The sequence below is a fragment of the Mucor velutinosus genome (genome assembly GCF_035048745.1).
Source record: "Mucor velutinosus strain NIH1002 chromosome Unknown tig00000093, whole genome shotgun sequence".
In the NCBI taxonomy this organism is placed as follows: Eukaryota; Fungi; Mucoromycota; class Mucoromycetes; order Mucorales; family Mucoraceae; genus Mucor; species Mucor velutinosus.
Window position 1 is genome coordinate 1312167 of NW_027041907.1, and position 25309 is coordinate 1337475.

General features: G+C 40.6%; 7 protein-coding genes across 7 annotated transcripts; 4 read left to right on the forward strand and 3 right to left on the reverse strand.

Moving 5' to 3' along the window:
• Positions 1 to 21: 21 nt before the first annotated feature.
• ATC70_002176 (uncharacterized protein) lies at positions 22 to 1446 on the forward strand (the record flags this gene model as incomplete). Its single annotated transcript, XM_064821558.1, has 2 exons — positions 22 to 384; positions 439 to 1446. The coding sequence occupies 2 exons, from the start codon at positions 22 to 24 to the stop codon at positions 1444 to 1446; spliced, it is 1371 nt and encodes a 456-aa protein (XP_064681244.1).
• Positions 1447 to 6836: 5390 nt separating this feature from the next.
• ATC70_002177 (uncharacterized protein) lies at positions 6837 to 8037 on the forward strand (the record flags this gene model as incomplete). The annotated part of the gene is made up of 3 exons (XM_064821559.1): positions 6837 to 6897; positions 6958 to 7331; positions 7390 to 8037. 3 exons carry the CDS (start codon positions 6837 to 6839, stop codon positions 8035 to 8037), a joined length of 1083 nt encoding a protein of 360 aa, XP_064681245.1.
• A 407-nt stretch (positions 8038 to 8444) lies between these two features.
• On the reverse strand, positions 8445 to 9054 carry ATC70_002178 (uncharacterized protein; the record flags this gene model as incomplete). Its single annotated transcript, XM_064821560.1, has 3 exons — positions 8445 to 8479; positions 8536 to 8872; positions 8935 to 9054. 3 exons carry the CDS (start codon positions 9052 to 9054, stop codon positions 8445 to 8447), a joined length of 492 nt encoding a protein of 163 aa, XP_064681246.1.
• A 1346-nt stretch (positions 9055 to 10400) lies between these two features.
• ATC70_002179 (uncharacterized protein) lies at positions 10401 to 12544 on the forward strand (the record flags this gene model as incomplete). The annotated part of the gene is made up of 2 exons (XM_064821561.1): positions 10401 to 11564; positions 11630 to 12544. 2 exons carry the CDS (start codon positions 10401 to 10403, stop codon positions 12542 to 12544), a joined length of 2079 nt encoding a protein of 692 aa, XP_064681247.1.
• A 794-nt stretch (positions 12545 to 13338) lies between these two features.
• ATC70_002180 (uncharacterized protein) lies at positions 13339 to 14959 on the reverse strand (the record flags this gene model as incomplete). The annotated part of the gene is made up of 6 exons (XM_064821562.1): positions 13339 to 13415; positions 13474 to 13646; positions 13724 to 14032; positions 14089 to 14230; positions 14303 to 14742; positions 14799 to 14959. The coding sequence occupies 6 exons, from the start codon at positions 14957 to 14959 to the stop codon at positions 13339 to 13341; spliced, it is 1302 nt and encodes a 433-aa protein (XP_064681248.1).
• A 613-nt stretch (positions 14960 to 15572) lies between these two features.
• Positions 15573 to 19968, forward strand: ATC70_002181 (uncharacterized protein; the record flags this gene model as incomplete). The annotated part of the gene is made up of 11 exons (XM_064821563.1): positions 15573 to 16290; positions 16386 to 16780; positions 16837 to 17044; positions 17102 to 17308; positions 17420 to 17520; positions 17572 to 17868; positions 17927 to 18199; positions 18255 to 18428; positions 18488 to 19526; positions 19587 to 19735; positions 19786 to 19968. 11 exons carry the CDS (start codon positions 15573 to 15575, stop codon positions 19966 to 19968), a joined length of 3744 nt encoding a protein of 1247 aa, XP_064681249.1.
• A 205-nt stretch (positions 19969 to 20173) lies between these two features.
• Positions 20174 to 23370, reverse strand: ATC70_002182 (uncharacterized protein; the record flags this gene model as incomplete). The annotated part of the gene is made up of 2 exons (XM_064821564.1): positions 20174 to 23266; positions 23329 to 23370. The coding sequence occupies 2 exons, from the start codon at positions 23368 to 23370 to the stop codon at positions 20174 to 20176; spliced, it is 3135 nt and encodes a 1044-aa protein (XP_064681250.1).
• Positions 23371 to 25309: the final 1939 nt, after the last annotated feature.

Here is a 25309-nt window from a genome sequence, read left to right on the forward strand (position 1 = left end):
AGAAACTCTCTTATATCCAAAATGAAGCTTAGTCTTATCGCCAGTGCATTGATGGTAGCCACTTTGGCTAGTGCAAAGCCTCTCTCTTATCAAGACCCCACTAATGACATGGCTCCTTTGTACATTTCCCCTGATGCTGAGGTGATTTCCAATTCCTATATTGTAGTACTCAAGGACAATCTGCGATCCCATGAAATCAAAGAGCATGCCTCTTGGATCAGCGCTCTCTCTGAAAAAGCGAATGATAACTACAAAATCACTGACTGGTTGAATCCTCATGTTGCCAAGGCTGGTATTGCTCATGTCTATGATACCCCCAACCTCAAGGGTTACGCTGGTAGATTCGACGACCATGTATTAGAGGCTATCCGCCAATCAGACGATGTAAGCTAAGCGATGATGTAGCGTGAGATAACATTACTAACAATGGGGACACAGGTTGCTTTTGTAGAGCATGATTCTATGGTTTATGCAAATGAATTGCAACGTAATGCTCCCTGGGGTCTCTCTCGTGTCTCTCATGCTGATCCACTCACATTCAAGAATTATCAAAAGTACGAATACAACCCTGATGGTGGTGAAGGTGTGAAGGTCTATGTTATCGATACTGGTGTCAATGTAGATCACATTGATTTTGATGGTCGCGCAGTTTGGGGCCATACTGTACCTAGTGGTGATCGTGATGAAGATGGAAATGGCCATGGTAGCCATTGTGCTGGCACCATTGCTGGTAAGCGTTATGGTATTGCCAAGAAAGCGCAACCTGTTGCTGTTAAAGTCTTGAGAAGCAATGGTAGTGGTACAATGAGTGATGTTGTACGTGGTGTTGACTGGGCCACTACTGAGCATCTCAAGGAAGCAGCCTCTGCCAAGAAGAACAACAAGAAATACAAGGGCGCTGTTGCCAATATGAGTTTGGGAGGCGGCAAATCTCCATCATTGGACCTTGCTGTCAACGGTGCGGTTGATTCTGGTATCGTCTTTGCTGTTGCTGCTGGTAACGATAATCGTGATGCTTGTGATTATTCACCTGCCGCAGCTGAGCTGGCCATCACAGTCGGTGCCTCCACTATCCAAGATGAGCGTGCCTACTTCTCCAATTATGGCTCTTGTGTAGATGTGTTTGCTCCTGGTTTGAATATTCTGTCCATCTGGAGAGGCAGTCGCTATGCTACAAATACTATCTCTGGTACATCAATGGCTTCCCCTCACGTAGCTGGTCTTGCCGCTTATTTCTTAAGTTTGGAAGAAGGTGAAGTTACACCCAAGTACATCAAGGACAAGATTTTGAACCTGGCCACCAAGGATGCTCTTGAAAAGATCCCCGATGATACTCCCAATCTTCTCATCTATAATGATTCTGGCGAGAAGGATTTCAAGAGAAAGTTAACAGATGCTGTCGATAGTGTCGATGGAATTTTGAAGGGCTTCCTTGGAGATATTTAAAATAACTTCAAATATCCTGTGTCTATATTTTGTAACTTACTTGTACTCGTCTATCTCTCTCTCTCTCTCTCGCGCGCGCGCGCGTTTCCCCGTTTATATATGTAAATTCTCTTTTTTTTTTCTGTTATACTATTAACTATGAACTGCTACTGCTACTCCCAAACTCTTTGTACTTATTCTATCGAAACACTACGATCACACAACTTATGATATGCCCTTTTTCATTTTTTTTTTTATTTCATCCTATTCCTTTGGCAATACAAGTAAACACACAAACAATTCTTGAAAATTAAAAAAAATAAAAAATTGGTAAATATCTGTTACAAAAAAATGACTAATTGGACGTTCACATGGTGCAGATGTTTATTGTATTTGTTTGTATACATGCAGCCTTAATATGGGTCTAAAAACGAATTGCAAGATGAGAAGTATGGTGTCTATGTGAATTGGAATGAACTCGGTACTGGCATCGATTCAGAGAAGAGAGCCAAGACGATTGACTCCCCGATACGTATTCGTTTGAGAGAGCGCATTGGAAATTTACGACATGGCAAGATTTACAATTGTCAATAGGTGCTGAAATAGCGGCAGAAATTAGACAGAAGGTGCACAACACTAGAATACTTTTGCTCTGCTGATATGGAATTCTCAAGTGTGAAGGGAAAGTTGGCATAGGCATTGCACATTACAAGGCTGCAGCCAAATAATGCTTCAGCAAGAACAAACCAGCAAGTCATTTGAGGATCATGCTGCTAATCTCCATCACTATAGAATGTGCTACGAGAATCAGCTAGACTTAATTTCATGCGCGAGATACCGTCTAACAAGATCAGAAATTTGGGTGGAAACTGGGCAATGATAACGAAAGCAAAAAAGATCGTTGGTCTTTCAACCAAAGCGAGCGCCTCAAAAGCTATTGCAACCAGTGTATCTATTGTATATAATAGTATCATTAGGGTCTGAATAAAAACATAGTTTGTCAAATGAGGATTCATATTTCCTATTCTCTTCGAAATGATTATGCTGCAACGTCATAACACTGGGAAAATGTATTTTATCTCTGAGCTGTTTAATCACACCCATTTATATTTGTTTTTTGAAAATAAACGCCATCCAAGCTGATTACAGACTTGAAGAAGTGATTGCTATCAAAAGTGGAAGTGCTTGTTAAGATTGTTCGAGAGATCTGATTATTTTTGTCAGTCAGGAGATTCGACAAAGCAATATCAATGAGAAGAATCTGCTTAAGAAGATAGTATCAACTATATAATGACTAGGACAAAAAGTTCATACAGGCCCTCTTCTTTCTGGTAGTGTGTAGAAAAGAAAGGAAGCAACGATGACGATGAAGAATGAGAGCACCCTCCCCAATCAAGATTGATGTGGTGAAGTTGGAGGAAAAGATTTACAACATGAAAGAGACATCCGGCCGTATCGCTGCTAATTCACCATCTGCCGTTACTGATGCATTAACCTTGCATGAGTTGGACACAGTTCTTAGTATTGTAGCTACTGGGCCGTTACTATTGAATTGGAAAGCATTGGATCAAAAGGACAAACAGTAGTTGAGATCCATGCTCTCCAGTGCAGAGGAGTTGAGTGGTCCAGATGTAGATGCCACGAAGGAGTGCGTCAGGAGAGTAAGAGGGATGCAGCTGATCAAAAGAAAGAAGTTGGCACGGAACTTGCGATAAATGCACTCAGCCTGTATAGCACGTCAATACAATAGCATCTTTTATTGCCATTGAGCGGACTACTGGATAGATTTTGAATTCATGGGAGTTACATATGTTTCAATCCTTTGATTGAATGCTATCATCTATTTTGACATGCCTCATCAGCATGAGGACGCAACTCCCCTTCCATTCTTTAAAAGCAAAAATTGCCATATTTTTCTAATCTATGGCTTATATTTTGTTGCTGCGGTTGTAACACCAATTACGTATGATAGAGTTTGAGTGTTTAGCAATAAAACACACAAATGATAAATGAAACAAATCTTAACAGTTAATTAAAGCATAAATGGCTTGATCATGCTCGTGACGCTTGTAAGGTTGTATTTAGGACAACTGACTTGTCATTATCACCACATGAGCATGTTGCTAACCTTACATGTTATGATTGAAACTTGTGGCTATTGACATTTATAGTTTGCTTAATAGATGTAGTATTTTTTTCAGTTGATAATTTGGTTTCTAAATGTAATTAGCTTCGTTTTGTCACTGAATAATTCACACCTTCTGGCGCACAGCTACATCACTGTGTCACAAATCACGCGTGATTTAGAGTTTATTTGATAAAAGCACCACAAATGGCGATTCTGTATTTGTAGCGTAGTTTTGAATTAATGGATTAAGTGTGTTAAGTGTATCTGTTAGCTCTTGGAAATCATGATTTGGCTGAATACCCTACTGATACATACTGAAATTTGGGGTTTAGCTTTCCGCAATCTGATGATAAACCTCCATAAGCGACCTGTAACAGTGGACCTAAGTCCTTTACGATGCTCCACGTCTGTATTAACGAGAGCGGTTCCAGTTTGAGCAGACAACATACCTGCATCACCTTGTATTGCTCAAGTAATTGCAAAACACAGCGAAGTTTGGATATATTCGAGCTGTGATTTCTCGCGTTTGAGTTCGTTTCAGACCTCCAAAATAGCGCCAAGTAGCTTCTCTCAGCTAGTGCTTGCTTCCTAACCCCTTTGCCCGACTTTTTTGGGACCTAAAAAACATGGCCAAAAATCGACCAAAAAGCATGAGGGGTACCTCATGGTTTTTTACGAAAATCAAACGATCGCATTTTTGACCTTGAAAATGAAGACTTTTACTATGGTATATATCAAATCAAAATGTTTCTCTCGGTCCAAAGCAACCTCTGAAACCACTTTTATGAGGCTTTCATATGCAAAATATGGCTATTTCCGCTAAAAACCTCATTTTATATTTTATCCAACTGCTCAATAATTTCAGTTGAAACATCCATAACAATTAGCACCATTGGAAGCGCCTTGAAAAGTACTTCAAGAATGTATTAGGAAGCGTAGGGTGATCATCACAGTTTATATAGTCGAATAATACAAAATAGATTGAAGAAGTCGAAAAAGAACAAAATCTATCCAATCTTGAACAGAAAAAATATACTGAGCTTGAATCAATTTTGGCGGCGGCATTGTTGCTGGCTGACCTAAATGCCTTTCTGTTGATGACAATAATGATTGCGATGCTGATTAAATGGGGATCATGAATTTGAAAGAACAATCGATTAGCTTGAATCCTTTTTTATTTGGTTTTATTAGGAGTTTTTCCCTATATAGGTGTCTTTTGCAATGACAATATCTTAAAAATGCCGTTGTATATCTTACACAAGTCCTGTATTTACTTATGACCAGCTTTATGTCGCCATCTTATTATCAAGAGCATCAGCAGCAGCAAATGATATAACAATTCTATTATCAGAAAATGGCATAAAATTTGAATTTTCTTTCGCATTATCCCAATAATAGACTTCGTTTGATATCAGTGTAAGCAAAAAGGATACTGAGGGAGATACCTCCTCGCTTCCTCCTGGTGGCTCTAATATAACCTTTCTTTTTTTCTTACTAATAATAATATACTGTTTAAAATCTACTTGATATACCAAAATTTTATTATATCTGATTTAAAATGTCTTTGTCGAGAGCCCACAGGGGGACGCTGACATCGAGCGTAGCGAGATAGGTCGGCTAGTCATAATATATATATATTCAAAATCGAGCGCAAACGTGAGGCTTTCTCCTCAAATTCTCTCGCTTTTATTAGAATACTTTCAAGTTTGAATTGCGCTCATTATACAGGTAAATGCAATTCACTATTCACAATGTAGTAGGGGACACGATATCAACCTGGGAATCGACGGAACAGCCTGGTGGGGCTCTTGAAAGTTGTTTACGTAAAACAAAAGACCGAACAAACAAAACCTGAAACGGGTCTCCAGTCTTATGTAATATAAAAATGTCAAGAAACGAATTTTACATCTTGTAATGCAGGGCAGTTATCACAAAGTTGAATATCCGAGGCGACTATACAGGTTATCTTTGATTAATTGGTTAAGTTACTGTGATGGTAACAACGCAAATAAACGAAGAACACTGGTTGAGGTGCTAATGTGGAGATCGTTATCTCTTCTATCGTCAATTGTAAATAGAAATCTAAAGCACATGGACAATATTGAATAAATAAGCGTATTTCAACAAAAAAGTTATACTATAAATCAAAACAGCCTGGATTACCAAACCGTCAACTTTCTACTTGATTGAAATACACTATGAAGCATCTACGCAACACTACATTTACAGAAAGTTTTATGTAACAGACGCCAGATGCTTTACAGTATTGGTGCAAATGTGATTCCTGATCTAGCCGTGTCCAGCCAGGTGAAAGGATATCACTTTTGGATTGAAAGTTGTGAAGCTTAATCAAAGAAAAAACTGTAAACACCTACAGACTGTAGTACGAGTACAAGCTGAACTCCTGGGCAGCAATTATACCACAATAAACCTGTTTATATACAGTCAGCTTCATCTATAATTTTGTGATTAGCTGTCATGTTGCGTCCAGTTCTATGACCTCGAGAAAGATGTAAAGTGTCAATAATAATGCAACCAGATAGATAACTACATCTCGTATGCTGTTGCACTACTAATAAGAGCATGCTGGATCAACATTACAAAGAGTTTTGATCTAAAGTCTATCACCTCAAAATTCGCGTATAATTTTGAGTGCTCAATTTGTTCTATCCATAGCTATTTAAAAGCTTGCTTGGAATCGTATAATCTTGACGCTACAGACTCTAGTAGATCAAGGTACATACACGATTCCATGGGAATAAGCACACTAAAGCTATTTCTGTTTCAGCTTGTAAAACTCAACAATGTACAGGCTTACATAATGCTTTTACATTTTCAAAATTCAAGCCATGCCCTTTTGGTCACTGATTATTCTACGACATACATAGCACATATGCTTATCTTCGTTACTGGGCCTTATCGGTTCAAGCTGTCATTTGAACAGTAGGAAGGTTAGAAATGTATCTAACCCTGAGCTGTCGCGGATATAATAAGAACCGATAGTAGAGTGAGGGGTATCTCTTGAGCAAATGTGCTGCATTTCAATGTGTATTATGTAAACAACTCACTGTTTCCGTGTATTCCCAAGCAAGGAGACCTGAACTTGCTTACATAAACTAAAATTTAGCAGTTAAAAGCACTATAGTTCCGGTTTTAAGTTTTAACTTATGAAGGGACCTAATTTCTCTTCCTCGAGGCTAGATCCATATAAAAGCATCAAGGATCTCTCAGCGAAATCTTCTCTTTAATATCATTGATCCTAATTTTCAATATAAATCAAAGCATGTCTCCTTCTGCTTCAAACAACAAAGACACATTCATTGGTTGGGCTGCCACTTCCAAAGGTACATAAATTGGCATTCGTACTTTACTTGAACGTTCATATTAACAATGCCACTACATAGATTCTCCACTCAAACAAATGGAGTTGCCCTTGAAAACTTGGGAAGAGACAGATGTCGAAATGGCTATCTCTCATTGCGGGGTATGTGGTAGCGATATTCATACATTGAGTGAAGGCTGGGGAAAGACTCAATTCCCTGCTGTGGTCGGTCATGAAATTGTTGGTATTTGCACAAGAGTTGGCAAAGATGTCAAGCACATCCGCGTTGGTGATCGTATTGGTGTCGGTGCTCAGTGCGATTCTTGTGGTGAATGCGATGACTGCAGACGAGGCGATGAGAATATTTGCAAAGAAGGTCTTTTATCAAGAGGTGGTACTTACAATGGCAACTGGAAAAATGGCGACAAGACGTTTGGAGGATATGCAGATTATTGGGTTAGTATTCAACTGACACCTGTGTATAAATGTATAACTAAAGCTCAATTGCTTCTAGAGAGGCAATTATCGCTTTGTATTCAAGATTCCCTGTAGTATGACAAACGAGATGGCTGCCTGCTTCTTCTGTTCTGGAGTTACCACTTACGCACCTTTAAAGAATAACAACGTTCAGCCTGGAGATCGTGTTGGTGTTATTGGTATCGGTGGCCTTGGTCACTTTGCTATTCAATGGATTAAAGCAATGGGCGCTGAAGCTGTTGCACTCTCTCATTCCGATAGAAAGCGTGAAGATGCCATGGAACTGGGCTGTGATGAATACATTGTTACCAGCAATGAAAATATGATGAAGAGTCGAGCAAACACTCTTACGTATATCATCTGTACAAGTTTTGCAAATGATTTCGACTGGAGTCTATTTTTGAACCTGTTGAAAAGTAATGGTAAATTCATCATGGTTGCTATCCCTGAGACTCCTCTCGTTGGCATCCCCCCTTTCCTGCTGGCCGGCAAGCAGCTCACTATCTCTGGCTCCATCATTGGCTCTCCCCGCATAATTGAAGACATGCTTAGATTCGCTGCCACTACCTCAGTGAAGCCATGGATCAACAAGTATCCCATGAATCAAGTCAATGAAGCAATTCAGGCTATCAAGGACGGAAAGCCCAGATATCGTATTGTTCTCGAAAATGAGCCGGACTTCTAGATGCTCCATAGAGTAAAATGTATATAGCCTACTAATTTTATCCATATCCCTTCATAAATTTTCATAAATCAAATACAAAAGAATAAAGATATTTCGAATTCTTCATCTATAAAATTCCAATGTACGTATCCACTCCAATGATGATGAAAATGTGTATGAAATGTCGTATGATTTGGACCTCCTGCTGTCAACAAGGGATACATTTCATGCGTTGCTAGGCAACCACGCCCTGGAGATCGACATTTGACAGATGAGCCCTGGTAACTACATCAATCTACTACTAAATCATCACATGTAATAAATCAATGCACAGTGTCAATGTTTTGTTGAAGGTATGGAAGTCTGCTGTTTTAATATAAAACTACCCAAGCTTGTCATTTTATTGTATATGATGATCAAAAGATGATTTAGTTCTCATCCTCAACGACTTCGGTGTTAAGACCTAATAATACGAGTTAATTAACAATTGCATTGCATGAGATAGAATGATGAACTTACCCTTGAAGTCAACAGTGGGGACAAAGGTGACATAAGAGTAAAGCTTCTCCTTGGCATCCTCGTCATCGTTACGCTTACGGGCGATACGGACACGAATACGGTGGTTAGTGTGCTTAACACCACGAGACCAGACGGCCTTGTTCAAAGAGGGGTCAAGACGGACGTCCTTGGTACCCATAGCCTTTTGAGCAAAAGCCTTGACAGCCTTGATAGCATGAGGAGCACGCTTTCTCAAAGAGCGACCAAAGACATGCTTGTGCATGTGGATGGTGTACTCACGAGTGACAACATCAGCGAGGGTGGAACGCTTTTGGGTGGTCTTTTGGTCCTTGGCCATCTAATTGCAACTGTTAGTCGATCGATTCAATGGATGGATGCTTTCATCGTTGCTCTACATACTTTAAACGGGTGGATAAGCAAAAAGGAGGATCCTTTAGTCTCTGCTATGAGTGAAATCTCTAGTATTGGTCTGCTGCCATGTAAACATTGGAGTCCGGTAGGGTTGAATGCTTTGACCATTGCATCCGAGTCGGACGTTTCACATTGTAAGACATGTTCATGATCCCTAAATGTCAATACCGACATAAATAATGAGCAAATGCTGGACACAGGAGGCTGCTTGAGGATAGTATGCCATGGCTTTGGCTCCCATTTTGATTTTAGGGGCTATGTCAAAGACCTTTTTCTTGTCAAGACTGTACTAATTTATCACTGTTTCTTGCTGATTTGATCTCGACTAACGGTGTGCTATAATGTGCTAAATAAATACCTAAAAAAATAAAAGGGGCTAACTTGATACAGATCAAGATATAGGTATATAATGCATAATATAGGGGAGGAAAAAAAAAGTAAACATTTGCCAGAATCACATGAATGAATTCTTGTGAAAGTGAGCTTGCTTTCATTTATGTTCCTGAATTATCAATCCTGTGCACTTTGACATGTCAAGTCAACAGGCTCTGTGACCTGGTCATATTACAAGGATGGATATATATATATATATATATATATATATGAATCCATGTCACCTAAGGTTAGACATACAGAGTGAAAAGGGGGCAAATCGTGTATAGACAGGCGTATTTTGAGCAAATAGCATATAAAAACTACCATCAACTTGAATCTACATGTAAAAAAAAGGGGGGGGGAATATCTTGAAAGCACGAGGTTCTGCGTCCTCTTTCTTATCGGAAGCTCCTTGATTCCACATAATATTCAGTCAGGAGAGAGATTATTACGAAACTATAATTTGATTGTAAAAAATGCAATGCCTGATATATATGAAGGTATTATAATATATACAGCCACTGGGCTCATGTCTCATGAGACACTAGCAAGTGTTCACAAGTCAATGTTCTCGTATTCATATACACATCACCCTGCTGCAACCTGATCATCTCGACTGTTGGTAGGAACAAAGAAAACCGATCGCATATCGTTATGCATGTTCAGCTGTATAATGTTGATAATATTACTGGAATCATACAATTTTTGTCTCGTTTAGGATAACTTACTGCGAATAAACCTTACTGCTATAATTAATAAAATTTAAGGAGTAAAATGCATATAGTTTATATACAAGAAAGCTCCTTTTTGATAGTCCCACAGTGGCCCCCCCCCCCCTATGTTTACATGAGAGAAACATACGACTCCTTTGAATCACAAGGAGAAGCTTTCATACTAAATGAGTAATCTATTAAGCACTAAATACTCCTCTCTATGTGTCGATCATTGATTCTGTATGTATATAATGAAATGAAATTCTCGCTTACTGTTTGCTTTCTTCTCTCTCTCTTTCTTTCTTTCTATATTATATCTTACACCATTCAGCATCAAACAAAAATAAGATGAATCATCAGCAAATCATGTCAAATTACGAACAGCCAAATACACCTCTCATGAACGAAAAATTACCTGGAATCGACAAGTTGCCTAAATTAGAAGAGAACTCTACACCATCTCCACCAGCACCCAGTTGTTCCATTGTTGATAATCGAGGCACCATGATACCTTCATCTGCCTATCTACCTCCACCCCCACCTCCAAGCTACAGTGCATTCAATCCTGGTATGATGTACCAACAGCATATGTCACCTCCTCTCACTCCAGCAGTTTCTCCTTCCTCTGTTCTTTTCGATTCAATGCAGTTCAAGCGTAAATTCTCTGTTGATGTGGGTCCCTTTGGATTCGGAACCAACATCCCGCATCCGTCATCTATGCATGATCAAGACGCATATCGAAGAAGCTCATGCTCGGCTGTTTCTATGGATAATGACTGTGTTCAGCAAAATGAACATCATGGAAGCAATGCTTATTCTACTGCTGCCAATGCTGCTGCCTCTGTTAGATGCCAACAGCAACAACAGCACCAATCAGACTATAGCTTCTTGACCTCTATGCAACATCATCAACACCACTCATTTGGCAATCCAACCATGACCACCAGCACTGCTGTTACTAGTTCCACTTCATCTACTGGTAATGTAGTTCCCGATAGTCCTGCAGGTGCAAAGGCTTCTGCTGCATCTCGTCGTGGCTCTCGTGCACAGCTCTCCGGCCCTAATACCCAACATAAGCATGCTTGCTCTTATCCTTACTGTACTTGGAGCTTCAAACGTTATGAGCATCTCAAGCGTCATATGTTGGTTCACACTGGCAAAAGACCTCATGTTTGCCATTTTCCTGGATGTGGTAAAAGTTTCAGTCGTTCTGATAATTTCCACGCTCATTACCGCACTCATACCAAAAAGACAAACATGCTTCAGCAAGGTGGATCCAAGAAGAAGGGTGGCAGCAACAACAACAACAGTTCCAAGAATAACAGCAATCAGTCTGTCGCTGCCTCTGCTGCTGCTGCTGCTGCAGTTGTCGCTGCCGCCGCTGCTGCTTCTGTCTCTTCTTCCAATGCATCCATACCATCTCAGCAAGTATTCGATGATAGATCTCCAGCTTACTTTGCAAAGCAACAACAGTCTCCAGCATTTGACATGATGGACATGTACGGTCAACGCCACAGCTACTCTGAACAGGTTTGTACGCACATTTTGTCTATTACAAGTAGCAGTGATTTTAACCATACTTTGAATCACACCAGGGCGATGCCAGCTTTCATCAACATCATCATCAACAGCAACAGCAGCAATATATGCGTCATTATAATCCTCATCAACAGCATCAGCATCAACAGAATTTTATCCATCAAGATACCCCAACTTCGCCTAATGGTGGTGTTTCGTCTTTACTCAATCATGAACACCAAAGCCATGCATTCTATAACACCTCAAGCCCAACTCATTCACCTACTGCCACTACAGCTGCCTCAAATGATCACGATAGATTCAATTGTTCTAATAATATGATGCAACAACAACAGCAGCAACAGGGTTCTTACAGCTATCACCCTTATCCTATCCAAAGCCCAAATGGTAGTGAAACCGCCAACAATAGCATCAATGCTGCTGCTGCTGTGGTTGCTGCCGCTGCTGCTTCCTCCTCGTCCTCCTCGTCGTCCACTGCTAGTTCTGTCATTGCTAGCTCTGCTACTGTTGGAATCAAGTCCTCTGCTTCTTCACGCCGCTCATCCAACACAAACAGTACCAACAACGGCATGAGTCAGCAAAAGTCTCATACTTGTCCAATTGCTCAATGTCAACGAAGATTCAAGCGTTTGGAACACCTCAAGCGTCATATGAGAATTCATACCATGGAAAGACCCTTTGGTTGCACATTTCCCAATTGCCACAAGACCTTTTCTCGATCTGATAACTTGTCTCAGCATATGAAGACACACCAAAGAGTGGAGGATCGCCGCAGAAGACAGCATCATCACCACCAGCAACAAGTACATCAAAGTGAAGCATCTTCTCAACAGCATTTACCACCTTTAAACAGCCCTAATAACAACCAACAACAACAGCAATCCAACAACAGCAACAGCAACAATATGATGTCAAATATGGTCGGCATGTCATGGCACTCAACAAACAATGCTGGTACTGTGGGTTGCTAATAAGGCTCAATATACACACTATACACAATTACATCTGCATTCAATCAGCATTTTATATACACAAATTTCAAGAAAACGCAACATAAAACACCAAAAAAAGAAAATCCTTCTTCTCTTCATCTCATGTCTACAATACCAACTCTATAAAACCCTCAAATTATCACCTTACACAAAAAAAAAATCCCACTATAATCTCAACAATAGCACAAAAAAACACCCCCCTTCAATTTCTAAATTTATTTACTTGATGTATATATATTTTGGAATTGAATCCCTTATGCTCTCTTTTTTTATCTTCATTTCTTTTCTCTCGTATATGAAGCAAAATAATCAAACTTGTTCTCATTATTTTTTTTCTCATTTCACTTCTCTTTGCATTTTTCATCTCTCACTTATGTCGTTTAAAGCATAATCTTATGGTTTCTTTTTTTTTTGTAGCTTTTTTTTTGAATTGAATTCACTTTATCAATAAAATGATTAGAATTTCACTTTCAAATACCCGGTATTATAATAGTAAATGTTACGTTTGCTTTGTGATTATTACTCTCCACCAAGCGAATTAGAGATCTGTGATATGGAACCCTGCCCCTGGATTTGAGATAAACATGTTACACCAGACTTCATATAAAATTTCCTTTTTAAGTTTTACCTCAAGCTAAGGTTAGCAACATTTGATTCAATGGTAAGGTTGAGCTTATGTTATTATTTAGGGTATGCATGTTAAATGTATATTTTGAATAGCTTAATGTCTAAATATAAATTAGATGGTGGATTAGATGTTGGTAGTATTCCAATTAGAATGTGTTGTATTGTTGCTGCTGATTAGACCCTTCCTCCTGGGCTACCAACAAGGATTCAGCCTCTTCTTCAGCTACAAACGATGCGAATGAGCATAGGACATCACTGATTTCTTCTCACAAAAATCTTACCTGGTGTCTTCGGTACAATGACTCTATCTGTTTGCTTGGATGTAGGGATCACAAGACAACGAATGCCCAGGAAATCACAGAATGCATTAATGACACGGACTGCTCTTACAATGAAGGTGTAAAATTTAGTGCAGCATAGCACAAGCAGTAGAATGTATTCATCTACCAGTTTACTAACGTTCCCAGCAAAAGATATCAGTGCCTGCTATGAGTAAAATGAACAGTGTGGACGCTGCATGATGCTACTTACGTTTGGAAAAAGCTTTGCAAGTTCACAATCAATGATGACAGGAATAATGGTGCGTAAATGCTAATAAAGCGAGGATATTCTGACTTTGTTAAATGAGCAAGGATGATATCAGATGCCATTTCACCAAACAAGAGTCCTGAGAAAATAGCGAATGCGATGAAGTGATTTTCTGTGAAAATGATGGATGAGGAGGATGACAACCATGTATAGATGAAGATGCCGGTGAAGACTAGAGGTAAGAACACATTCTCAAAGACTGATCTCTTCTTGAGCCCCTTCTCCTTACACACTCGAGCAATTGAATAAACACTAACAAGACCCAAACATCAGGCACCGTACATTATCAAATCACCGCAATTTCTTACCATACTGGAAGATGTGTAACAAGGAAGAATACAACCATACCCCATACAAACAGGTCAGCTCCAGTGGTGCCACTGGGTAAAATTGACGTTGTCCAAGCGAGACATGAGATCTCATCTACAGGCACGTGCCAGGAAGCAATACCTATTGAGCAGTTCACAGCGTGTCAGCAAAGCTTTGTTATGCTTAACCTATTTCGCCCAGAAACCGACTTACCATAAACACCAGACCAAATAAAGGCCAAACATGTAATAATAATACCCTCAGTTGGCCCATTCACATAGCCCAAATAGAGAACACCAGTATAGTACTCCTCAACAGTTGAAAGATAGAAGCCAGCAATTGTAACGAATAGCAGAAGTGCAGCAGAGGGGGTGTGACCCAAGCCCAATGCAGCTGCTTGCAACAAAGCCACATACGTACAGTTCACAGCATCACAGCCATGGTCAAATAACTCACCCAACGGAGAAGATGTTCCAGTGCGACGAGCCTGACGACCGTCTACGTTATCAAATGTAGAGTACAGCCAGAGACCAGCAGCAAAACTAAAGTTGATCCAGTTGGGAGCATCCGTATCAAGATTGGGCGACCATATACAAACTACAATGACATTGGCAATCATGAAGAATAAGCCGATCAGAGTGATTAAATTGGGACTAGAAGAATGTCGTTAGCGTGAGCAAGTGTGTTTGGATCTAAATTAGCTACATACGCTATCCATCTTGGAAATAAAGTGATGGCAAAATCCCAATAGTGCTTCAAAATGTATCGAGAGATGGGAGATTTGTCGACGGCAGCGTACTTGTATAATCGCAAGCTGTCGATCTGTTTCTCGCCCAGATATGAGGTATACGCAGGTTTCAGGCTGATCATGGCTCAAGCAAGGATGATACAGTGGATGAAAAAGAAAGAAGAGGTACAAAAAAAAAGGGGGGCGGTTGATTTTATAAATGTACAGAAGCTTTCCTTGGTTTGCTTTGAACTCATCACTCCGCAGATATACAGGGCGGTGACATCTCTGGTTGTACAGATGGCAAAAAGTTATATGTAAACAAGATGAATCCTTCTTCATTGGCAGGGAATCTCAGGCACCAAGAGGCACGCTTCAAGACTGTGGTGGCTTGCCTCTGGATTTGACATTATTAGGACCACAAGTCATCAGAGTAAGATATCTAGAATTTAATGCCCCGCGAGATCCATCAAGGGGTTAATTGAGCATAATTTAAAGTCTAAAACCATCAATTTAGCAACTCTGTTCTGATATCCTCTAATCAGGACACAAGGTTCCACTTTTTATACTTTCCAAGTAGGGTTCCACACATGTATTTCTCGCCTTTCTTTCGTTATTAATTGCTGTCCCGATTTTATTATCATACTTTGCTAGTTTAATTAACTTTTTTTTTAGAGCTTTCCTTGTTTCTGTCTCTCTTTCTCTTGCACTTTATTCTTTGTCCTGACTATGAGCTCCATACAACCAAATTCACTCATGGATAAGAAAAAAAAAGACATTCTATACCTGAAAAGAACGCCAACTGTCACCTACGATTTAGCATCTGGTAGTCCGATACCAGAAGCTATCAAAAAGTACTATATCCAGCAACAGTTACCCGTGCGAAAACAGAGTTTAGCTGCTGCCAACAGTCAGACGAAATCTGAATTGAAGAAGAGAGCCCTACAGCAGCACCACCACCAGCAGCAGCAGCAACCGAGGATGTCATCGCCAATGCGAAACTCCAGTATACCCTTCAAAATTCAAACTGAACCTGTAAATGTCGCTATACACGTTGAATCAGCTACTCCTACATCTCCTCAATACCATGGCAACAGCCAGAGTTGCCCCTCTTTTAATATACCAGAAGAAGACGAAGAAGAAGACGCCATAGAGAGCCTCGCTGTGGGAAACACATTCGATCCAATTAAACTTTATGCCAGTCAAGATGTGGATGAGGATGACGAGGATGATGAATTCAACTTCAAGGATAGACCGCCCTCGTCCATCATATGCATTAAGCCAATGGATCCAAGCGATACGGATGATGAGGATGAGGGCGATGAAATACAGGAAAAAGACATGATGTTGGATGAAGCATTGACCGAGATAGTGGAGTCTTGGGATGGCGATGGAGAAGCGATGGAGGCTTCAACAACAACAACAACAGCTCCTGTCTCTCCTGATTTGGGTCGGCGTAAGGATAGCATAAGGGGTAAATGGTATACTGTATCGAAAGGTGATCTCTCTCTTTTAACGTTTGCCTCTCCTTTTTCTCTTCTTTTTGTTCTTGTTGTCTTTCTTTTATAGATCCAGAATCTATTGCACCACAAGTCAAAGTGAGCCACTACAGCAGCAGTTCAGATTCCTTTCCCTTACCACCATCAGATAATCAGCAGCAGCAGCAGCCGCAGCTGGAATCTCGCTTATCGACAGACACTGTATTCACTGACATTTCTGATCTCACCATGGCTCCCAACAGCTCAAGTATGACAGAATCTTATTCGTCTGTATTTTTAAGCAAAATGCAATCCAAGAGAGAGGAACAGCAAAAGTCAATTGATGCTTATAGATCACAGCATGTCGTTATATACACAGCACTCTTATCCGAAGTAGCAAAGGAGCTTCACAAGAGAATAGCATGCTCGACATTGGTCAAGGACGGCATAGAGTATCATGAGGTTTTCAGTGGAAAAGAGGCAGTGGTAAGGATGTCCTCCTCGAAGCATGGCGGTATACGTTTGCTAAGGTTATATTCTAGGATCGATTACTCTCTATACTTGGAAACAATGACCGTTTGGAGGCCATTGAGATTGGAGCAGCCCTTCGAAATCAAAACTTCTTCCATGATGTCAACTACGAGCCTGTATTCATTGATTCGGTAGACGAACTGTATGCTTTTAGGGAAATGACAAACACACCCAAAGAAGACGATGTTTCTGAGAAATTCTCCAGAGAGAGCAGTAGTGGTAACATGTTTTTTCAGTGGTCTGCATTGTGCTGTGTATTCAAACCGACTCTTATAGACTTGCAATCATCCGATTTACCGAATGGTATCTACACAGATCTCACTGACTGTTACTCGCCTACTTGTACAGGCGATAATCTATGTTATAGTTGGTCCTGTTTGAAGAAAAAGGCAAGTACTATGGTTCTTGTGCATCAGGAGAAGGTCTCAAGTAACACATTTGTCTGTCTAGAGTTTAAAACAAAGCCAGCAGCACCAAGTCAAGGTATATTTGCCATTTTCCACTGCTTTCTGCACCTCCTTTCTTTCTTTACTGACTTGGCTTAATAGGAAGAAAACACCAGATTATGGTCACACTCTGTTCCTGAAAATATAGTCGAGGCTACCTTGCCCGAGGAAAGAAAACGACAAGAATGCATCTATGAGCTTATCTACACAGAGCAGGATTTTGTGCGAGATTTGCAGTATGTGCATGAGGTAAGCTGTAGTCTTTTTAAGGTGTCACTTGTTATTGACAATGCAGTATAGTTCTGGGTGGAACCATTATTGAGTCAGGACATCATTGACGACGATAAAAGGCGCGAGCAATTTGTCAAGCAGGTCTTTTATAACATTGCAGACATTCGACATGTCAACACAGAGCTTTCTCGAGCATTGGAAGCACGGCAAGCTGAGAAGTATCTCGTTTCGAGCATTGGCGATGTCATGTTGGATCATGTCCGTTATTTCCATCCATTTGTTGAATACGGTGCTCATCAGGTCATTGGCAAATTCACTTTTGAGCTCGAAAAGAAGAGAAATTCATTGTTTGCGCAGTTTGTAGAGGTAAGTTATGACCAAAGAGTATGTGAAATGCGCAACAGTGCCAATAGAGATTGCATAGGAAACTGAGCGAAAACCAGAATCCAGACGATTGGAGTTAAACGGTTACTTGACAAAACCTACCACCAGATTAGGCCGATACAATCTGCTGTTGAGGGAGATTCTCAAGAGAACGCCAGACGATAACCCTGATAAAGAAGCAATTCCTCAAATCATGGATATCATCACAGCCTACCTGGAGCAAGTCAACATTGAAGCTGGAAAATGCGAGAATTTCTTCAATCTGCAGCAGATAGGCGAAAGACTCGAGTTCAAATCGCCCGCTGACTATGTGGTATGTATGAACCCGTTGCTTGGTGGAGCTGTCTTTTACTAACCAGCGGATCCAGGATCTCAAATTGGAGCAGCCTGGACGGCAATTGCTGATGAAGGGCAGAATGAAGCGAAAAGGGAATTCGTCTTCTGAGGCATCTGATTTGCAGGTCTTTTTGTTTGACCATTATCTGGTATTGGCGAAAATCAAGTACGAGGATCATTTGGAAAAGTACAAGACCTATAGAAGAGTATGTAAATCTACCAAATAACCTTAGTTTTCTGACTAACAAACGAATACATTCTACAGCCGATTCCTCTGGAATTGCTATCCATTAATGTTTCAACCAGCAATCGACAAAAACGAGCCAGCTCGATACTGCCTTACAGCAGATCAACCAATTTAGCCACCATGAACAACGCAGCACCTCGCCCATCAACCTCTGAAAGCCTCGCAACCGCTGCTAAATCGAGCAGCTTATCCATCACTTTTATCCATCATGGCAGAAAAGGCGCACCTGCTATCACTCTTTTCACAAGTGCTTCGTCCATGCAGCAAATATGGATCAAAAAGATCATGGATCAGAAGGCTTTGCTGTCGGAGACACGGTCTATCTTTACCATTGCACCATTGATCAAACATCACTTCACAGTTACCAACAGAGTCAACAATACGGCAACTATCTATAACGACAACAACATGGAGCAAGTGATTGTAGGAGCAGATCAAGGTGTTTATGTCACAAAGCGTGATCCCGCCACCAAAAAAAATATTATTACACGCATCATTACAGTGGAAAAAGTCTCACAAATTGAGCTGATGCCTGAATCACAATTACTAGTGCTAGCAGACAAGACATTATGGACATTCCCACTGGAGATTTTAGCGTCGGGTGCATCACCGCAAGCAAAAAGAGGACGATCTGTCAGCCAAAATACAGCATTTTTCCATGTAGGCGAGTGTCTATCCAAAACACTTGTTTGCGTTGTCAAATCAAACACTCTATCAGCGACAACCATTCGAGTTTTGGAGCCAGTGATCATGGATGAAAATAAAAAGACAAAGTCTTTGTTCAGCCTCAAGAGATTGGTGAGGAGTGGGCCCGTGGGATTGAAGGCCTACAAGGATTTGTACTTGCCCAGTGAAGCCTCGTCCATCAATCTACTCAAGTCAAAGATGTGCATATCGTCGCCAAGAGAGATAGGTGTAGTGGACATGAAGAATTTCGGCGTGCAAGCTTTGCTGGATCCAGAAGACGAGGAACTGGGCTTTGTCTTTAATCGACCTGATGTGAGACCTATCACCATTTATAGAATACAATTTGCTGAATATCTTGTTTGCTACAATGGTAAGACATGTACGGTTGCTGCCAACAGAAACATACACTTACCATGATCATCGTTATCAGAATTTGCATTCTTTGTGGATCAACGGGGACGCTTCATCAGATCAAGTGCAAGAATCGACTGGGAAGGTGCGCCAGATTCTTTTGCATTGTCGTACCCATATGTTCTAGCATTTGAACCCGATTTCATTGAAGTTCGCAATGTTCACACAGTAAGTAAAGATCTTATTCTAGAGAGCAACTATCTAATGATTCGCCACAGGGAGCCTTAGAGCAAATCATTCGAGGCAAAAATATTCGCTGTACCAGTACAAATACCCACAATACAATATTACAAGGTGCAATGGACGATCCTGAGCATGAGGGATATCAAGTCGTCTTTCAGCTAGAAAAGCTGGCTAAAAAGGGCCATTCGATTTTACCACCATCTCCATCCTCGTACTGATACCATACCTCTACTGTATTATTAGCGTCAACCTACCACCCAAAATCACCCTTAATTATACTACTATTCAATCGCGCCTAATACAACAATGTGCCCATAACGAACATATACATTCATAAGGGATCAATTATACAAAAGATTCAGGTCAATTACCCTTTTATTTTATTTTAAACCATCTATATATATATATATATATAAGCTAAAGTTACAATTTCTGATCTAATCTATCTTTTTGATGCATGTGTTCTTTAATTTTTGCACTCACGGCCGAACGAAGTCTAGGTTCGCCCATTTTTTCAGCACCAGTGATCTGGAAAGCATCGGCAAATGAAGCGCAAGTACGGGTATGAAGCTGGTTATCGTTTGATATAGAAATATCGTCTCTTTTTCGAATCGATTTGTAGGTGCCTACTTTGTTGCCCACATCTTGCCTTGATTTTGAATCAAAGAACTCACGATAAGCTAGAGTGCAGGCTTCGTCTAATTTTCCAGATGTGATCAAGGACGTAATGTAGCGATTCCAATTCTGCTCATCAAAACGATAGCCTTCATTTGTCAGCTGTTGCCATAGTGTCTGAATGTCATCTGTGCGCTCCTGAGCCATTAAAGTGTCGATATAGATTGATAAAGCAAATGATGTCACTTGGTTTGTCACTACTTTTGTTAATTCATCAGCACCGTCTTCATCCAAAGTGAGTAGATTTGTATAGCTGTAAGTTTTGACGGGTAATGGCACTTTGGGCAGTAAAGGATCTACATTGTCTACATGGGTTTGTTCATTCGACGGCCTGTATAGTGCATTCCAAAGCAACTCCACAGTATCAAACTTGTTCTCTCGCTTGAACAGATTCATGATCATAGTGTAAGTTTCAACCGTAACGGCAACCTTCAAGTCGCACATGTTCTTGAATACGCTCTTGGCCTTGTCGAAATCGCCTCGCTTGCTGTATGCTTCGATGATGGGTGTGAAAAGGTGAGATGGAATGCTAGACCTGGATTGCATGAGATTTTGAGATTTATTCAAGACGTCCTCGATGGTTTCTGGGATAACCTTTGCATATGCTCCTTCTGACAAGCGATTGCTATCACTGAGTAACATTGGAGGTGCACGTAAGCGTCTGCTTCTTTCAATGATTTCATCGAGAACAGACTCTGCGAAATCCAGCTCGTTTGATTTGATGCATCCAGAGATCAGTATAGCCCAAGACACATTTGACGGTTCCAAGCCAGCTTGAGTCATTTGCTCTATCAATCTTCGACCCTTGTCTGGTTTCTCGCACTCGAAATAAGCTTGCATCAAGATGGTCCAGCAGGTAACGCTCGGTGTTATGTTGCTTGACTGCATTGTTTCCATGAGTGCTTCGACGGCCTTCAATTCCTTGCGTTTCGAGTAGAAATTCATCAGGATACCATATGTATACACGTTGGCTGGGACATAGGCTGCCGACATGCGCTTGTAAGTATCCAACACCTTGTCCATTTCATTTTTCTTGGTATAAACATACAATAGAGCGTTGTAAACGTTTGCATTTGGTCGGTATTTTTGTGTGTAGATGTTGAATATGTTCTCGGCGCCTTCAATGTCTCCTGCTTTAGCGTATGCTTTCAGCAGGCAGGAATAGGTTTGGAGTGAGGGCTTTACATTAGCCTGTGTCATCATGGAAGCAACTTTATGCGCACCTTCCGTGTCACCTTGGTTGGCATAATACGACAGTAGTGGTGTAAATGTCTGGACATTGACTTGAAATTTGTCCTTGATCATTGCCCCCAACAAATCGATGCCTTCTGCAATGTAGTTGTTCTCTATCAGACCTTTAAACATGAGATTCTGCGCTTCACGAGCTACAGGAACACGGCGATGGGTTTGCTTTTTTAGCAGAGTCAGAACCTCCATTGCTGAATCTTTGTCGTTGAGCCTCATGTAGCATTCAATAAGCGAAGAGTACACATACGGGCTTGCGTCGAAATGATACTTGTGCACCATGTCCTTATACACTCGTTTGACACTGGCAAGATCGCCTTGTTTAGCATACATATCGATCAATGTACCAAAGGTTACATCGTCGGGGTGCAGTCCAACCTCTCGCATGGTGTCGAACATTCTGTTGGCTCCTGCCACATCTGGTGCTGGTTTTTTGTGTGCGTGAATGTCGATAAGCGCATTGAATGTCACTGCAGTAGGGATGAGACCCTCCACAATCACCATCTCGTTGAATAGCTGCATAGCCTTGTCGATATTTCCAGCTCGTCCGACTTTATGAATCAATGCCGTCATGGTAGGCACTGTGCGAGCAATCTGCTTCTTTGTCATGATGTCGTTGATTTCGAGTGCATATTCAGCTCGACCCACACTGGCAAAATACAGCACCATGCCTCTATACAGTGATGGCTCCAACTCCTTTGTTTTTCCGCCGACATTCATGCCAATCTTCGTCCACACCCAGTTCCAGACGTCTTCCACCATTTCATCTGAATTTTCTGCTGTGCGAATATTGCTGATGAGCAAGCGAGTTGTTGACTCAGCTGGCTGAATGTTGCGGTCCAGCATTTCTCCGTATAATCGCATTGATTTCTCTGCTGCAATCCTCGCTCCAACCTTGTCAGTGTGTTCGTTGTAAGCTGTGAGCATGATGTTGAATGGCTTTTGAGCTGCGGCTGGATCTGTGATTTCTAAAAGTTGCTCTTTACTCAAGTCTTCAAACACTTTTTCCATGGCTGGTAGATTTCCGTTTAAACCAAGAAGACGCATCACTAGCAGCTTCTCCTTTCGCCCCACTTGATAGCCGAGCTGTTTCATGTCTTCTACCAATGTCAATACGTATTCCAACCCTTGCTCATTGTTGCTCTTGTGGTGATTAAAGTATTTAATCAGCTGTTTGTACTGCTCGCGAGATACATGCCGTTGCTGATTTCGGCTCGTCAGATCTAGATAGCACTCCCAAGCCAGCTCTGGTTTTCCTTTTCGCAGTAGACCGAATGTTGTGTCTACAAGCGACTGTGCAATGGAAACATTTGACTGATCCAGAGCAATCGATAATATATCATCGTAATGCCTGTCTACATGCTTTGTTTCCACATCCGTCAGTTTTGTCTCTGTTGATAAAGGTCTAAATGTAATATATTTTGGTGTCCAAGTGTGTGTTAATTGTTTGTAATTCGTAGTATCAAAAGTTGATTTTTTGGACTGATGTCGATGGTGGATACTGCTGGTAGATAGACGTCTTTTGATGTAGAGTTGTTTACTAGACTCTCTTAGCCATAGCAACGTGTTTGTTGGTTTGGCTGTACATTGACATATCTACATTGCATCACTGTTAGGACAAAAAAGTGGGATAGCAAAAGGTAATTCGAAGTGCTTACTCGACTTTGCTTGCATGACCTCGTAGCGACTGACAATAACATTGGTTGGTGAGTAGTTTAAGAATCACGAGTAAAGAAAGAAGGGGGGTAAAGAAAAAAAAAGAGAGAGAAGTTGATATTATATGTACAAGTCCTTCTTTTGTGATTCTCTCTTTTTTTTTTTTTTTTTTTATATATGTATAACTGTTGAAAGATGGAAAAGGGGGTTCTCCCTCACATCTGGCAACAAATTTCAATGCCCCTGCCCAGGCCTGTCAGAAAATTTTTATCGTGGTTTTTACCCTCAGCAAGCGATCATGGATGAATTACAAAAATGTGGTTTGACTGTATAGCTATTCAACACCGCAGGTGACATCATGTGAAAGTGAAAGCGTCTACATCAACATCTGCCATTGCTACTTTTTCATAAAAACGAATGTAAATGATACACCAAATTACAATTTATTGGTAAACTCTATCAGTGTCACTTGGTTCATACGTCAGTAAACATATTTGGCTGTGTGCAACAATTGTTTTGAAGGCTAATATAAGCTGTTATTCTGACATATCCATCATCTGCATGGATCAGCTATCAAAAGTATCATTTCGATCAAATAGCAAGTATCAATCTGAAATTTATGCTTGAATGGTGGTCCTTGCAGTGACAGGAAGAGGTCGCTTTTATTACGAAGATAATGCAATTATGTGCTATGATGTTTGTGCCTATCATGTCGAATCTCACCAGATTCTATAGTGACTAATGCGGTTTCATTTCAATCCTAAAAGCATACCACCTTGCCCAAGTTATATATCAAGTGTACTCATTCTGAGTAAAGCATGAACCCGAGTTTTTAATAGTAAGTTTTACTTCTCGTCCGAAGTTTACATTTACATCTGGCGGCAGTACCCAGTATTGGTGCAGCAACACAAGCGTTGAGATTGAAGAATTTTGTAGCTCGTTAATGGCAATAACTGTCTGTTGGAACTGGTTCATGAAGTAGCTGTCAAATCTCTAACCCGATGATTATAACTTTGGAATATCTCAAGTACTGTAGCTTGAAGTGCACATACTGGGGCCTTGGAGTAATACAAATCTTTATTACAGATACAATTCTGCATAAAGCATTACTAGCCGACCTATCTCGCTACGCTCGATGTCAGCGTCCCCCTGTGGGCTCTCGCCAAAGACATTGTAAATCAGATATAATAAAATTTTGGTATATCAAGTAGAGTTTAAACAACCAATTATTATTAGTTAGTAAAAGAAAGGTTATAGCAGAGTCAGCAGGGAGAGAGGAGGTATCTCCCTCAGCATCCTTTTTGCTTACACTGACATCAAACAAAGCCTATTATTGAGACAATGTGAAAGAAAATTCAGGTTTTATGCAGCATTTGTATATCACAATAGTCATTTTCTGATAGTAGAATTGCCTTACCATTCGCTGCTGCTGGTGCTCTTAATAAGATGAAGACATAAAGCTGGTCATGAGCAAATACAGGACTTGTGTAAGATCTATAGCGACTTTTCTGAGATATTGCCATTGCAAAAGATATCTTCATGATGCAAAGCTCCCCAAAAAAGTATTTAGGCTAAGCAATTGTCCTTTTAATTCCATGATCCCCATTTAATCAGTATCACAATCATTATTGCCATCAACAGAAAGGCATTTAGGTCAGCCAGCAACAATGCCGCCGCCAAAATTGATTCAAGCTCAGTATATTTTTTCTGTTTAAGATTGGATAGATTTTGTCTTTTCTCGACTTCTTCAATCTATTTTGTAATATTCGACTATATAAACTGTGATGATCACCCTTCGCTTCCTAATACAGTCCCTGGTGGTAGGGCGAAGTGGTAGAACTCCCGTATGCCAACGGGAGGATCCCGGTTCAAATCCTGGTGAACGCAAGTTGTTTGATTTTTTTTGACGTAGTACTGATGTCCTCGTTTGGTGTTCTGTGCTCTTATCCATGATCTATATTTTGACGATTTCCGCAAGACTGT